General features: G+C 37.0%; 3 protein-coding genes across 4 annotated transcripts in view; all 3 read right to left on the minus strand.

The window, feature by feature from the left end:
* Positions 1 to 17,647, minus strand: part of LOC138322617 (fatty acid synthase-like) — a 381,340-nt gene that overhangs the window by 261,486 nt on the left and 102,207 nt on the right. The gene's annotated exons all lie outside the window — the stretch shown is intronic.
* On the minus strand, positions 527 to 3,445 carry LOC138322616 (fatty acyl-CoA hydrolase precursor, medium chain-like). 2 transcript variants are annotated; one of them, XM_069266598.1, is made up of 3 exons: positions 3,303 to 3,445; positions 1,412 to 2,935; positions 527 to 1,094 (listed from the first exon to the last, which is right to left on the minus strand). In XM_069266598.1, coding segments are annotated over exons 1-3 (1,701 nt in total). In that variant the 5' UTR covers positions 3,305 to 3,445; the 3' UTR covers positions 527 to 919. The 2 variants fall into 2 exon arrangements, with proteins under 2 accessions (XP_069122699.1, XP_069122698.1); XM_069266597.1 differs by having other exon boundaries at positions 1,376 to 2,935.
* The window catches only part of LOC138322624 (cytosolic Fe-S cluster assembly factor nubp1-A-like), a 61,221-nt gene continuing 50,746 nt past the window's right edge, over positions 7,173 to 17,647 (minus strand). Inside the window, exons 8-11 of the mRNA XM_069266610.1 lie at positions 12,921 to 13,031; positions 10,200 to 10,302; positions 9,217 to 9,300; positions 7,173 to 7,627 (exon numbers count right to left, since the gene is read on the minus strand). Coding sequence (XP_069122711.1) covers positions 7,554 to 7,627; positions 9,217 to 9,300; positions 10,200 to 10,302; positions 12,921 to 13,031 — 372 coding nt within the window. The 3' untranslated portion in view covers positions 7,173 to 7,553. The remainder of the gene's footprint in view (positions 7,628 to 9,216; positions 9,301 to 10,199; positions 10,303 to 12,920; positions 13,032 to 17,647) is intronic.

The following is a 17,647-nucleotide window of genomic DNA, read 5'->3' on the forward strand; positions in this document are numbered from 1 at the left end:
TCTAAAGCAATATCCTGACGTAGACATCTATTATCAAAACAAGAGGCCCAGAGGGCCTGTATCGCTCACCTGGTTTATAACGCTAAGTAATGTTCTGGATACAGGCTCATTGTTTCTTTTCTGAAGGAATTTGAATATTTACCTCTAATTCCTCTATTGGGCCCCACCCCTCCTGCCCCATGGGGTCAGATCCAAATTTTATACAAATATGGTCACAATCGATGCAGAACTCTATATTTACCTCAAATTCCACTATTGGGCCCTGCCCCTCCTGCCCCCTCCCCCCCCGGGGGGGGGAGGGGTTGCGGGGTCAGACCCAAAATTTATACAAACTCAATTCCCCTTTCCCCAAGGATGTTTGTGGCCAAATTTGGTCACAATCCATGCAGAACTAAAAGGAAATGTTGACGGACAGACGGACGGACGACGGACGCCGCGCCATGACATAAGCTCACCGGCCCTTGGGGCCAGGTGAGCTAAAAAAATTGACGGCACAAATCCTTGAAAAGACTCTTCTGAAGTACCATTGGGAAATGCTCCATTTCCTTTATTAGCGATAAAGTGTTTCAGTGGTCACCATCCGATTAAACGAATTACTCTGGTCTTCCGGGATGAATGGTTTTTGTTTTACTTATTTTCTAATACCAAAAGACTATCTTCCTTTATGTTTTATAAGCTTTTAATTTGGATTATAATTTTGCTATGTACTTGGATAGATTGACTTTCTTGGTAAGGATTAAATCACAACCCTTGTAAGCTTTTCTATATAGTCTTGGATGATATTAAAGCTGAAGTTTCACATAATTTTATTATCGTGGTTGACATAAAAGTTAAGCTTTCCTACAGTATTTTTTTAAAGCTCAATTTCCGTACTGTTGGTTGATATCAAAGTAAAGATTTTTTACTTTCTTGGCTCGAATCAAAGTTCAGTTTTCGTATTGCGTTGCTGCCTATTTGGAAGGTCACGTAACAAGAAGTTCATCCTCCTCTCGTATAGGTTCTGGCCCTGCACTGGCTGGAACTTGAGCTCCAGGTAATCTCTGGACTCGGTGTTGAATTGTTTCCACGGCACCAGGTTTCCACCATTAGGGTTACTGAGAAACAAATTTACAAATAACATTTAAGATGAAATTCAAACATTTCGTAATCAGTATTGATCCCTAATGTTAGTTATGAAAGCTTCTGAAGGCGAGTCATTGTGATCAGTTCATTGATTTAAAACATGATTCATACGTTTACTTCTTATACTAATTAATTATTATCTATCAAATGATATAACATTTTCACATAGTACATTTACTACACCCAATACTATATCATTTTACACAATTTACTGTTACTTGACTTCCATCAGAGTTAAAAGGTCAACACTTACCCCGTTTTTGCGAAGTTAGTCCAGTACGATACTAACACATCTGTGAATGCTCTGCCCTCTTCTGTAGCTAAAGACTCATCCGTTTGACTAGCTGGGCCAAAAAGATAAGGCAGTTCCATTGCATGTCCAGCTCCCAATCCCTCCATCCAAGCCGGTAGTGGGAACATGTAGGTAAAACTAAGTTCCTGGCTGTACACGTAGTGGTAGGTGTTAGACGATGTCCTACCCTGGGAATGGAATTCCACAAGCTGTAACGCTGGAGCCACAAAGCACGAATCCTCGTACAGATAGTTGATGTTCTTACTTTGTTGTAGTTGATCGTTCGAGGTGTATTCTCTACAGATGTCATCAGACAACGACTCATCCCCATACATATCCCTCGCTACTGCTGGTCCAAGGACCTCACACAGCACAGACGTCGGGATGCCCTGCTGTAGGTCAAAGTTCATCTTCTCCTGGTGCTCATGGAACATGTACATGGTTAGCGACCCCTCATTACTGGTGGATCCTGCTATCACATCCAGGGACCTGTAGAAGGCTGACACGGCCGAGTTAGGATCTCTAAGGCTGACCACTGACTCCTCAACAAACAACTCGCCGTCCACAACTGGCCAGAGTATAGATCGTAAAGCGAAATATCCTAAATACTCTACATTCATTGTCGGGTCCATGGAAACCTCTAGAAGTTCTTCGGGTGATTTCTTTTGGAAACATTCTGTCAACACAGTATTATCAATGGCAGCTTCGAGGTCAGGGATACACCCAAGTTGTTGTGCCATCGCTTTTGTCACTCTCAATGGGTCTCTAGAAAACGCCATGACGCTGGTCACTGATCCACTTTGAGCAATAATGCGGTGGAAGAGACCTTTGTTGCTAGGAATAACGGCGAGTGTAGAAGTTGCAAAACCTCCAGCGGACTCTCCGAATACGGTCACTCTGTCCGGATCACCACCGAAAGCGGCGATGTTCCGGTTGACCCATTTTAGGGATTCTATCATGTCCCAGATAGCGAAATTCCCCTTGATTACGTCATCTCCGGTGCTAAGGAATCCAAAGATACCCAGACGATAGTTTATGCTGACTACAATCACGTCTTTGAGAGCTAGAAAGGAAGGATCATCGGCGGCGGCTTGTCCAATCAAATAAGATCCGCCATGGATCGCTACCATCACAGCTTTTTTGTCGGATGTTGACACGGCCCGCGGCACATACACGTTCAGCTGTAGACAGTCCTCAGACAGTTCTTTGTTCTCCAGTCCATCCCACACGTCCTCTAGTAGATCTTTATACTGCATACAGGAAGGACCAAACTTTCTCCCGTCCAAAGTCTCTGTCCACGGCTCTACTGGTACTGGTTTTCGGAACCTGAGCTCACCTACAGGGGGTTTGGCATACGGAATGTTCCGGAACTGTAGGACATCCTGACCCAGGGCTGGGACGACTACACCCTTAATTGGTCCGGACGGAGTGACCACTATTGGTGAGAATTGGTCAGTGGCATGTGCTGTCAGAAGTGATGTCATCACTAAAACCAGGAATCCAGTCATCTTAGCGGACAACCTGGGAGGAAGAAAATTTGTTAAAGGTAATACTACATATGTATTTTGTTTGTAATGTCCATTGATAGAGCTTATGACCCTAAAAGGCTTATGTAACATTTAATAATATCAGATCATTGCCTGTATATATTAAAAAGTACTATAACTTGTAAGTGGATTCCTATTTCACACATGATGGATATTAATGGCCATTTGACACTGAAGAGGCAGAAATCACGACTATGACATAACTACATTACATGACAAATCAAGCACGCCTGTGTGCACATGTCCTGTCTGTCTAAGCTCCATACTAAAAGTTCTATTTAAATTACAACCCTGCATATAAAACATGTAATAAGTAGCTACGTCTTATAAAAATTACTTACATTATCCCGGACTGTCAACACTGTCCACTGTGTAGTGTATGCAGTCGGCTGTAGGGTCCGTCAGACCATTTACACAGCGATACAATACAAACATAAATACATGTGCAAAGTACCCACAGAACTTAATACGGCTAAATATAGAACATACTCTACAGGGCCAGGGTGTGTATGTAGGACTACTCTCATCTGTATTCCTTTCACATAGAATTCAGTGAGTTTTTATTGACACTTTATTGAGTATAGATTAACTTCAAAATGGACGGATTCCTGTAAATCACTCCAACACCATTAATATTAAACATACAGTTTTCAGGGGACCTTTATATCAACTTAGTCCACACACAATAAGTAACACGGTGTCAACACCACACTGAAATGAAAGGTTTTATTTGGGTAACAAAATACAAGAATACTTCAACATTAACATTTTGATGGCATCTCATCCTCCTAAATTTCTTTTCTTGTTTTGAGGCTTTCTCCATTTGCCTGTATTGGAGTCTGTAGTATTAGTGTGATTGGTGGATAGGAATATGAAACAATGGACATTGTCCCATTCACCACTGTAACATTACTAACACTTTATATACTTATAGCAGAGGTTATCATGTATAACAGTCATCTTCAAAGACACATTGACAACCCAGAGGTAAAGGCTGTGTCTCCGAATGTTGGTCATCTTCAAAGACACATTGACAACCCAGAGGTAAAGGCTGTGTCTCCGAATGTTGGTCATCTTCAAAGACACATTGACAACCCAGAGGTAAAGGCTGTGTCTCAGAATGTTGGTCATCTTCAAAGACACAAGAACCAGATGAAAAGCATTTAATGCTGTACATCAAAATCATCAAAATCACTTAGCCAGTATTGCTCTCCATGTAGAAACTTCAATTTAGGACCATATAGATCGAAATTGAAGTTATTCATTGGCCAATTGTACTACAAGTTGATATATGTTCAAAAAAGCTTTCCTTTTCAAGATGTGTTCTACACTTACACCAATGCCAGCGACAGTTTCATACATAATAAGAAATTCAAAGCAAATAAAGAATGTTAATATTGTACAACTAGGGCCCAAGGGGAATATATATATGACGACAGACCACGGAGAAAAGGAGATTTGAAAAGTTCACCATCTGACAATGGCTAAATAAGCAAGAGATCCCAGAGGGATCTTGGTGCACACCAAAGAATGATCAATATCTGACATTGAAAAAAGGGATCTTTTCCCTGCTTTTCAAACTTTTTCAAACATACTACATATAAAATTTGAGACAGATCACTTCAGTATTTTCTGAGAGATAGCGGCAACAAATTTCAACGATGATATCCAAGATGGCGGTTGTTTGGCCATCTTGTTGACCGAGCAGTCCCAAAAGGAATTATGCACAACTAGGGCCCAAGGGGTGCCTACATATGGAATTTGAGAGAGATCCCTTTCGTAATTTATGAGAAATAGCGGTAACTAACAAAATCCAAGATAGCTGCCAGCCGGCATTTGATGATGGATGGTTGCCTAAAAAACAAGCATGAAGGTCAAGGTCATTCATTTTAACAAACTTTATAGCCCTTCATCCCAGCATGTCACAGGCCAAATATCAGGTCTCTTGGTTATCCACAAGAAGTTGTTTACAGATTTTAGTCATTTTGACCCCTGTGACCTTGAATGAAGGTCAAGGTCATTTTTTTAACAAACTTGGTAGCCCTTCACCCAAGCATGTCACATGCCCAATATCAGGTCTCTTAGGCCTTTTAGTTATTCACGAGATGTCATTTTAAGATTTTAGTCTATTTTACCCCTGTGACCTTGAATGAAGGTCAAGGTAGCCCTTCATCCCAGTATGTCGCAGGCCTAATATGAGTACTCTGAACCTTTTGTTATTTGAGAAGAAGAGGTTTAAATGAAAAAGTTTACGCACGGCGCACGGCGCACAGCACACGGCAAACGGCGCACGACGATGGACGGTGCATGATGATAATAGGTCATCCTGACCCTTTGGGTCAGATGACCTGAAAAAAAAAAAAAATAAACTAAACTGTAATCACATACTTTATTAACGATGTTCTCAGATTCACATCAATAGTGCATTAGAAAGCATACAAAGCATACTGTCAAACCATTTCTAGAGTCAAACAAACATCTATACATGGAGTTTTAAGTCGTAGATTTTCTGTCAAGTAAAGTGTTTCAGATCAGCTTATCTCCCTTGAAAAAAATTACTTTCGAACACAATATAGGTCCATGTTTCATTTTTCATAAATATCATAAAATTTCTCTATTTGTTGTAGTAACTACAGTCCTCTGTTTCCTTTTTCCAATATAGATTCAAAGCAAAACTTAACAAGTGAACATGCGTTGTGGGTTTTTTTAGCTTTAAGGCACAATGTGGAATCTAAAATACACATACTATAGATATTTTTGCTATCTATCTTTCCAACATGTTTAATCAATATAAAAATGATCATAGAATCTGAAAACATTATATATAGAATCATAAAGCTTCATTTTGAATAAGAGTTAGTTCCCTTGGATCTTTACTGTCATTTTGGTATTTTCTAGATGTGGTGGTAGGGAAAACTAAAAAAAGAAAAATCATCAACCTACGCATAGTATCCAAGAAATTTCTCCATATGAGTCTCAAACTTGCAATCTAGAAGAGAAGGGTAAACTCCTTTACTACTAAAGCACTGTGACATTGTAAGTATATTACAAATGAGTACAGTGTCATGTAAAGTACGTGTACATAAATACTGTACCTTCCAAAACGTGAGACTCTTCACTCTATGAATGTAATTTTTATAATTTATAATATACTAATGCCGTTATACACAGGAATAATAATCATTATCTCATGACTTATCAAAAATGTCCCTCCAAGCAATACTTTCATTTATATATCAATCAAAAACATCCTTAATTTTGATTACATCCTCATGAAATTCTCATTCCTAAAGTAAGCCACTTCTTCTAAATTTATCTAAAAATATTTTTAATTTGTTAAGAAAAATAAAAAAATTGCTTGGTACTCAAGTGTTTCTTTTCAGAATAATACAATTTACTGGTTGTTCTAACTAAAACTGGTTATGTTCATTAAAACAGCTGAATCAGTTTTACTGAGGTTTAGAAGTCACTCACATTATTAGACACAATTCATCTACAATACATAAATAATGAAAATAGACATCAAAGAAAAATCATTTAAATGTGGATTACAATGTGAATCCACAGCCAGTATCTTTGATTTTTACAATCTTCAAAAAAACACAACACACTAGACTATTAACCTGGACATTCTGCCGACTAGAATGCAATATAAAAACATGGTAGAAAAATACCAGTACTTACAATTAATTGTTCCTCTGTGTTAAAAACAATACCATATTGGTAGTGAAATAAAAATCTCTACTGAGCTGCTGAGATCCCTTTGGCACTTGTGTAATACAAAAAGCACTATCAGTATTGAGCTGCTGAGATCCCTTTGGCACTTGTGTAATACAAAAAGCACTATCAGTATTGTATACAACATTTGATTTTCCTGAAGACATTAAAATCACTGATTTGTAACATATTAATATGGTGATATGTTCTCACAAGGTCACTCAGTGTGAACAAAAAACAAATGTCATGCTCTACCATATCCTTCAGGATAATAAGTGTATAGCTATGATTCCAAGCCATTTACTATCTAGGTTTGTTTTCCTTCTGAACTTTAATTTTTACCATACATGATTGATTCACCAATAAAACTATTGCTCATTTGACTTTGGACCAAAAAGGCCACACTAATCGTATGACAGTGCACATTAAATGTAGGTTATACAGTTATACTTTATGTTGTAGACCTAACACATCTTGAAGACCCAAAACAAAAATACAATATTATTTTTATTAAGTGGGGACATAACTGACATACACATTACATATAATACCTAAACATGAGTCAGTTTTACTTTGTTAAATACACAAAAACTTCATTGTCAAAAGCTGCTGTAGATTTGATAAACAAAGTTCCGACTGAACATCAATCTAACAATTTGTACGGCAGTTCTAGGATATCGCTGATACACCAGATAATGTTTCCATGGCTCCACTAATTCAGTTACAATAAGTTTCCAGTTGTTGTATATTTAGGGTGATCAACACCATCCAAATCCCTATTGTTTACAAAACATTTTCATGTAGAGGATTCATTTTTTCATATCTCATATTTACTGGAATACTTGATGCCAATAATAACTAATTTGATTCCCTAACTAACTGGTTTCCATTTGTTCTCCTGTGTCCGCCTCTTTACTAGCCGCATATTTGTTACAGTGGTCAACAATTTCTGAAAAAAGATAAATACACAGGGTCAGATAAAACAAGTAATTACTGAAACTATGTGTTTTGAGATTTTGCCACATATTTTATCTTTTTATGGTGTGTTCTTTTTAATTGTTCAACCAGTATCAAACTTTGATCAATATTCTAACATCCTTTTAAATTTTTCTTAACTTGAAGATCTGGACATAGGCCTCCATGGCCGAATAAAATCAATTACAGACAAACCTTTCTATAAAGACCACCCAAGAGACAAAAGGAAAATGGTCGTTATAGCCAGGTGGCCTTATACACAGGTTGTATGATACTGAAATTGACCATTTGGGGACCTCAGATAGTGTTCTTATTAAGCAGGTGGTCTTTATACACAGATTGTATGATACTGAAATTGACCATTTGAGGACCTCAGATAGTGTTCTTATTAAGCAGGTGGTCTTTATACACAGGTTGTATGATACTGAAATTGACCATTTGGGGACCTCAGATAGTGTTCTTATTAAGCAGGTGGTCTTTATACACAGGTAGTATGATACTGAAATTGACCATTTGGGGACCTCAGATAGTGTTCTTATTAAGCAGGTGGTTTTTATACACAGGTTGTATGATACTGAAATTGACCATTTGGGGACCTCCGATGGTGTTCTTATTAACCAGGTGGTATTTATACACAGGTTGTATTACACTGAAATTGACCATTTGAGGACCTCAGATAGTGTTCTTATTAAGCAGCAGGTCTTTATACACAGGTTGTATTACACTGAAATTGACCATTTGAGGACCTCAGATAGTGTTCTTATTAAGCAGGTGGTCTTTATACACAGGTTGTTTGATACTGAAATTGACCATTTGGGGACCTCAGATAGTGTTCTTATTAAGCAGGTGGTCTTTATACACAGGTTGTTTGATACTGAAATTGACCATTTGGGGACCTCAGATAGTGTTCTTATTAAGCAGGTGGTCTTTATACACAGATTGTATGATACTGAAATTGACCATTTGGGGACCTCAGATAGTGTTCTTATTAAGCAGGTGGTCTTTATACACAGGTTGTTTGATACTGAAATTGACCATTTGAGGACCTCAGATAGTGTTCTTATTAAGCAGGTGGTCTTTATACACAGGTTGTTTGATACTGAAATTGACCATTTGAGGACCTCAGATAGTGTTCTTATTAAGCAGCAGGTCTTTATACACAGGTTGTATTACACTGAAATTGACCATTTGAGGACCTCAGATAGTGTTCTTATTAAGCAGGTGGTCTTTATACACAGGTTGTTTGATACTGAAATTGACCATTTGAGGACCTCAGATAGTGTTCTTATTAAGCAGGTGGTCTTTATACACAGGTTGTTTGATACTGAAATTGACCATTTGGGGACCTCAGATAGTGTTCTTATTAAGCAGGTGGTCTTTATACACAGGTTGTATGATACTGAAATTGACCATTTGGGGACCTCAGATAGTGTTCTTATTAAGCAGGTGGTCTTTATAGAGGTGGTTGCTAACACAGGTTTCACTGTATCCAAACTTTATTTTGATAATCTGGACGTAGGCCTCTGGGGCCGAAGAAAAACCATGAAATGTATCTAAACTTACTTTTGATAATCTGCACATAGGCCTCGGTTGCAGGAGAATCTGGGACTTCAGTAAGGAAAGATTTCCCCTCATCACAGCACTTGCCTAGAAATAGAATTAATTTCAGTCTGTCACTTGGTTTTATCCTTCCATATGTCTACCTTTGTATCCTTATGTGGGACAAAGAAGTAATTCCAACCGTGTGGACAAAAAAATGTCAAATTTTCGAGGGATCTGCCCCTTGATCAAGACACACAAAATGAACATGATTACATGATATGATACGAACAGTAATATGGGACAATGTGTTAATGCTAAACATAGGTGAAAGTTAGTGGTTAAGGTCAGATTATTCTGAACCAGACAGATCATCAACCAATCATCCTAAAGTAACCTTAACATAACTATGTCCCCATAAAAACACAATTAAGGTGTAAATGTTTCATACTCAAACTTCTGGAGACATATGTATAATGCACCATCTACATACCTAGTATAATGCACCATCTACTTACCTATCCTGGGATCCAGACGAAGTTTACTTAGAAACCTATCCTGGGATCCAGAGGAAGTTTACCCAGAAACCTAACATCCATATCTAGTTACCTATCCTGGGATCCAGAGGAAGTTTACTTAGAAACCTATCCTGGGATCCAGAGGAAGTTTACCCAGAAACCTTACATCCATATCTAGTTACCTATCCTGGGATCCAGAGGAAGTTTACTTAGAAACCTTACATCCATATACTTACTTACCTACCCTGGTACCCATATCTGTTTACTATCCTGGTACCCAGAGGAAGTTTACCCAGAAACCTAACGCCCATATCTGTTTACCTATCCTGGGATCCAGAGGAAGTTTACCCAGAAACCTAACATCCATATCTAGTTACCTATCCTGGGATCCAGAGGAAGTTTACCCAGAAACCTTACATCCATATCTAGTTACCTATCCTGGGATCCAGAGGAAGTTTACCCAGAAACCTTATGTCCATATCTGCTTACCTATCCTGGGATCCAGAGGAAGTTTACCCAGAAACCTAATGTCCATATCTGCTGCCATCTTTTCTCCTCCTCCAGTTGTAGGTGGGAAGATTTGAGATTCATTCTGAAACAGACGTTTTAATCCAATGTTATCTCCCTTACACTGTAAAAGTTTATAACTGCCACATGTCTTTTATCATTTCTTTGATATAAAAATGACCAAGAGTTGTCTCCTCTGTATAACCTAATCTATCTGAAACATGTCATCTGGTATTTTTTTCAAGTTTAACTGGTAAATACACTTATTTGTATTCAGGACAATTCATCTCAAGTTCAAAGTTTGAAAAGTTGTCAATGTTTATGGGAAAACTTATTTTGTAAATATTAGGGCTGGGTATTGGCCATCCTCGATATTCCAGGGGTTCCGATCACTTACGATCTCTACACCCCTGGACTATCTCATAGTAAAACTGGAGGCAACAGAATAGAACAGGTAACTTAGTCATTTGATGTACATCAAAAGAGCCGTATAACGGTACACTGTGGTTGACTCTGTGGCTTTGATGTTAGGCGTCGCTCTCTCTGTAGTCTTCATATGAAATATTTGCTAGCCTGTGATTGGTCAAATGTTTTCCGCTGAGCTGCCTTCAATTTCACTATGAGATAGTCCAGGGGTGTAGAGATCGTAAGTGATCGGAAGCCCTGGAGTATCGAGGATGGGTATTGGCAGGTCAAAAACGATATGATACGTATTGAAAATACACTGAATCAACAACGATACGTATTGACGATATACTGGACCTCTTTTTTCAAATTCAGTTGACCATTGTGTTTTGAATATTGTGATGATAAAAGACACTTTTGATAAAACATTCTATAACCTGGCAAAAAGCTACCAAACATTTGATTTGGTTCACCATCTGTGTTGATTTATTTCAGTCAATTCGTGTTCTGAGCTATGAAAAGACATTTCTAATCCATCTAGGTGACACAGATGCTTTAAACACTTCCTTTTTTTGAAATGCTCTAACTTGAATGATGTTTCAGAATAAGTTTTGTTTGGAATTTCCTCTTTCTATAAGAAACAAGAGATCCCAGAGGGATCTTGGCGCCCACCAAAGAATGATCTATATCTGACAAAGGAAAAATGGATCTTTTCTCTACTTTTTAAACTTTTTCAAACATACTACATATAAAATTTGAGACAGATCGCTTCAGTACCTTTTGAGAAATAGCGGTAACAAACTTCAACTATCAAAATCCAAGATGACTCCTTGGTGGCCATCTTGTTGATCAATCGGTCCCAAATCACAATATGCACAACTAGGGCCCTAGGGGAACCTACATGTGAAATTTGAGAAAGATCAATTCAATACTTTCTGAGAAATAGTGATAACAAACTTTGAATATAAAAATCCAAGATGGCTGCCAGGCAGCAATTTTGTTGACCGATCGGTCCCAAATCACAATATGCACAACTAGGGCCCTAGGGGAACCTACATATGAATTTTGAGACAGATCCCTTCAGTACTTTCTGAGAAATAGCGATAACAAACTTTGAATAACAAAATCCAAGATGGCTGCCTGGCGGCCATCTTGTTAACCGATCGGTCCCAAAATGCAATATGCACAACTAGGTCCCTAGGGGAACCTACATATGAAATTTGAGACAGATCCCTTCAGTACTATCTGAGAAATAGCCATAACAAACTTTAACTATCGAAATCCAAGATGGCGGCCTGGCGGCCATCTTGTTCACCGATTGGTCCAAAAATGCAATATGCACAACAAGGGCCCTAGGGGAACCTACATATTAAATTTGAGAAAGATCCCTTCAGCACTTTTTGAGAAATGGGGATATCAAACCTTAACTATCAAAATCCAAGATGGCCACCTGGCGGCCATCTTGTTTTTCCGATCAGCCTCAAAATCTGTATGGCACAACTAGGGACCAAGGGTAACCTTCGTGTGAAGTTTGAACAAAATCCCTTCAGTAGTTCTCAAGAAATATCGATAACAAACTTCAACTGCCAAAATCAAAGATGGCTGCCTGGCGGCCATCTTGTTTTTCCGATCAGCCTAAAAATCTGTATGGCACAACTAGGGACCAAGGGTAACCTCCATGTGAAGTTTGAACAAAATCCCTTCAGTAGTTCTCAAGAAATATCGATAACAAACTTCAACTGCCAAAATCAAAGATGGCTGCCTGGCAGCCATCTTGTTTTTCCGATCAGCCTCAAAATCTGTATGGCACAACTAGGGACCAAGGGTAACCTCCATGTGAAGTTTGAACAAAATCCCTTCAGTAGTTCTCAAGTAATATCGATAACAAACTTCAACTGCCAAAATCAAAGATGGCTGCCTGGCGGCCATCTTGTTTTTCCGATCAGCCTCAAAATCTGTATGGCACAAATATGGACCAAGGGGACCCTCCATGTGAAGTTTGAACAAAATCCCTGCAGCAGTTTTTAAGAAATAGTGATAACAAGCATTGTTTACGGACGGACGAAGGATGACGGACGCCGGACGGCGGACGACGGACCACGGAGGCAGGGCGATCTGATGATGGTGGGCTAAAAACTGTAGGTTGAGTTGTTAAAACGATACAGCAATATACAGCATGTTTGCGTATCGATATTCCGTACACTTCTGAAAATTAACCGATATATATATATATAGGTATATCGATATATTGATCCAGCCCTAGTAAATACCACAGTACATCTAATACATATAACTTACTTTACACTTGGGACAGACAAAACCACTCATGTTCTCTACTACTCCGATGATGGGCATCTCTACCTTCCGACAAAAGTTCACCTCCTTACGCACATCAAGCAAAGACATTTCCTGTCAAAAGATAAATAAATGATATGAAAAATTGGTCTTTAAACATATCAGCTGCATAAGCAGACAAAATACAAAACTGGTGTTATAATTTCTATGTTCTAATCGGTAGAAATTAAGATGATCGTGCTACACTGTATTAGTTCTACAGTATTATTATGCGAGGCCATGTCAATGTCATGTATAACAAAATAGTCATATTTCCAATACATCAATGCTTAGATAAACTAGAAATATGTCTGTTAGACATTAAGTGCTCGCTAACTACTTCCTAACCTTAATTGAAATAATCCTCGGCAATAGGTGTCCCCGTGTACATAGCACTTTCGCTCATTATCTCTGGGACTATTGCAAGGAGATGGTTTACACCCTTATGTATTGTAATAGATACATTCCTTTACTTCATCAGAACTTTAAATGTGAAATACCTTTGAACTTTGTTAAGTGTGTTCTTTGATACATAGAAGCATGTTTATTATTATATACGATAGACTCAAGACTTGATTCGCTGTTAAAAATAGTCGTCCGCTTGAACACTGTCTAGTCTCTGTGCACATGGTGACTCACCTGTGCCACGCTTGAACGCCTTTCTGGGGTACATTAGATCTAGAGCTCAGACACCCAGACTGATATTTTATATTGTCTTTTTTTTTTGTTTCACTCGTATGATAATGCGCTTCACAATGCGTCTATATTTATCGACTATTTGAACCTTTTTAATACATCATCGGTGAGGTGCTTGGATTTCTTGAGCGATACAAGCGTTTGTATGTTTATACGCTTCCAGTTCCATAATCCTTTATCGACTATTTAAACCTTAATGCACATTGGTGTACAAAATCGGCGAGGTGCTTGAATATATAGAGAGATGCAAGCGTTTTTATGATTATACGCTTCCAGTTCCAAACGTATTTTTGTGATAAGTGTTTAATCCAGGTACATTCTTGATTACTGACAATTGCATATGTAAATCGTTGCAAAATAGTTAATATTTAATTTATGTTTATGTAATCATAAGCCAAAGACCAACAGAATATAGTTATTCAATACGTAGATCTCACTTCCGGTATTTCATGCGCACTAGGCATAACGGATGTACACAGACTCTACACACGACAAGGAAAACAATAGGGCGAGCGTACTCTGCTCGCCCTAAAAAAGGTATGTTTCAGAGATGTCATAGATAATTAGTGTTCCTTTCATATGAGATGTCATGTTCATCCCTAACCTTGAACATTCTCAGTCAAATATTATTGGTATGATCTCCACTGGCATGGTATTCTATAACAAGCCATAAGTAAGATTACCAGTACTACATTTTATATTACTTATACTGTGTGTGTGTCAGTATTACTTATACTGTGTGTGTGTCAGTATTACTTATACTGTGTGTGTGTCAGTATTACTTATACTGTGTGTGTTTCTATATTACTTATACTGTGTGTGTTTCTATATTACTTATACTGTGTGTGTTTCTATATTACTTATACTGTGTGTGTGTCAGTATTACTTATACTGTGTGTGTGTCAGTATTACTTATACTGTGTGTGTGTCAGTATTACTTATACTGTGTGTGTTTCTATATTACTTATACTGTGTGTGTTTCTATATTACTTATACTGTGTGTGTTTCTATATTACTTATACTGTGTGTGTTTCTATATTACTTATACTGTGTGTGTTTCTATATTACTTATACTGTGTGTGTGTCAGTATTACTTATACTGTGTGTGTGTCAGTATTACTTATACTGTGTGTGTGTCAGTATTACTTATACTGTGTGTGTGTCAGTATTACTTATACTGTGTGTGTGTCAGTATTACTTATACTGTGTGTGTGTCAGTATTACTTATACTGTGTGTGTGTCAGTATTACTTATACTGTGTGTGTTTCTATATTACTTATACTGTGTGTGTTTCTATATTACTTATACTGTGTGTGTGTCAGTATTACTTATACTGTGTGTGTGTCAGTATTACTTATACTGTGTGTGTGTCAGTATTACTTATACTGTGTGTGTGTCAGTATTACTTATACTGTGTGTGTGTGTCAGTATTACTTATACTGTGTGTGTGTGTCAGTATTACTTATACTGTGTGTGTTTCTATATTACTTATACTGTGTGTGTTTCTATATTACTTATACTGTGTGTGTTTCTATAATTCTTATACTGTGTGTGTGTCAGTATTACTTATACTGTGTGTGTGTCAGTATTACTTATACTGTGTGTGTTTCTATATTACTTATACTGTGTGTGTGTCAGTATTACTTATACTGTGTGTGTGTCAGTATTACTTATACTGTGTGTGTGTCAGTATTACTTATACTGTGTGTGTGTCAGTATTACTTATACTGTGTGTGTGTCAGTATTACTTATACTGTGTGTGTGTCTATATTACTTATACTGTGTGTGTGTCTATATTACTTATACTGTGTGTGTGTCAGTATTACTTATACTGTGTGTGTGTCAGTATTACTTATACTGTGTGTGTGTCAGTATTACTTATACTGTGTGTGTGTCAGTATTACTATACTGTGGGTGTCTATATTACTTATACTGTGTGTGTGTCTATATTACTTATACTGTGTGTGTGTCTATATTACTTATACTGTGTGTGTGTCAGTATTACTTATACTGTGTGTGTGTCAGTATTACTTATACTGTGTGTGTGTCTATATTACTTATACTGTGTGTGTGTCTATATTACTTATACTGTGTGTGTGTCTATATTACTTATACTGTGTGTGTTTCTATATTACTTATACTGTGTGTGTGTCTATATTACTTATACTGTGTGTGTTTCTATATTACTTATACTGTGTGTGTTTCTATATTACTTATACTGTGTGTGTGTCTATATTACTTATACTGTGTGTGTGTCAGTATTACTTATACTGTGTGTGTGTCAGTATTACTTATACTGTGTGTGTGTCTATATTACTTATACTGTGTGTGTGTCTATATTACTTATACTGTGTGTGTGTCTATATTACTTATACTGTGTGTGTTTCTATATTACTTATACTGTGTGTGTGTCTATATTACTTATACTGTGTGTGTTTCTATATTACTTATACTGTGTGTGTGTCTATATTACTTATACTGTGTGTGTGTCTATATTACTTATACTGTGTGTGTGTCAGTATTACTTATACTGTGTGTGTGTGTCTATATTACTTATACTGTGTGTGTGTCTATATTACTTATACTGTGTGTGTGTCTATATTACTTATACTGTGTGTGTGTCTATATTACTTATACTGTGTGTGTGTCTATATTACTTATACTGTGTGTGTGTCAGTATTACTTATACTGTGTGTGTGTCAGTATTACTTATACTGTGTGTGTGTCTATATTACTTATACTGTGTGTGTGTGTCAGTATTACTTATACTGTGTGTGTGTCAGTATTACTTATACTGTGTGTGTGTCAGTATTACTTATACTGTGTGTGTGTCAGTATTACTTATACTGTGTGTGTGTCAGTATTACTTATACTGTGTGTGTGTCTATATTACTTATACTGTGTGTGTGTGTCTATATTACTTATACTGTGTGTGTGTCTATATTACTTATACTGTGTGTGTGTCTATATTACTTATACTGTGTGTGTTTCTATATTACTTATACTGTGTGTGTGTCTATATTACTTATACTGTGTGTGTTTCTATATTACTTATACTGTGTGTGTTTCTATATTACTTATACTGTGTGTGTGTCTATATTACTTATACTGTGTGTGTGTCAGTATTACTTATACTGTGTGTGTGTCAGTATTACTTATACTGTGTGTGTGTCTATATTACTTATACTGTGTGTGTGTCTATATTACTTATACTGTGTGTGTGTCAGTGTTACTTATACTGTGTGTGTTTCTATATTACTTATACTGTGTGTGTGTCAGTATTACTTATACTGTGTGTGTTTCTATATTACTTATACTGTGTGTGTGTCTATATTACTTATACTGTGTGTGTGTCTATATTACTTATACTGTGTGTGTGTCAGTATTACTTATACTGTGTGTGTGTCAGTATTACTTATACTGTGTGTGTGTCTATATTACTTATACTGTGTGTGTGTCTATATTACTTATACTGTGTGTGTGTCAGTATTACTTATACTGTGTGTGTGTCAGTATTACTTATACTGTGTGTGTGTCTATATTACTTATACTGTGTGTGTGTCTATATTACTTATACTGTGTGTGTTTCTATATTACTTATACTGTGTGTGTTTCTATATTACTTATACTGTGTGTGTGTGTCTATATTACTTATACTGTGTGTGTGTCAGTATTACTTATACTGTGTGTGTGTCTATATTACTTATACTGTGTGTGTGTCTATATTACTTATACTGTGTGTGTGTCTATATTACTTATACTGTGTGTGTGTGTCTATATTACTTATACTGTGTGTGTGTCTATATTACTTATACTGTGTGTGTGTCTATATTACTTATACTGTGTGTGTGTCAGTATTACTTATACTGTGTGTGTGTCTATATTACTTATACTGTGTGTGTGTCTATATTACTTATACTGTGTGTGTTGTCTATATTACTTATACTGTGTGTGTGTCTATATATTACTTATACTGTGTGTGTGTCTATATTACT

This window comes from Argopecten irradians, chromosome 5, assembly GCF_041381155.1.
Source record: "Argopecten irradians isolate NY chromosome 5, Ai_NY, whole genome shotgun sequence".
NCBI lineage: Eukaryota > Metazoa > Mollusca > Bivalvia > Pectinida > Pectinidae > Argopecten > Argopecten irradians.

What these genes read in the sequence shown, in the direction of transcription:
- LOC138322616 (XM_069266597.1), bottom strand. An exon ending in ACTAACTTCGCAAAAACGGG is followed by an intron (nt 1,095 to 1,375) that starts GTAAGTGTTGAC and finishes TTTGTTTCTCAG; the next exon opens with TAACCCTAATGGTGGAAACC.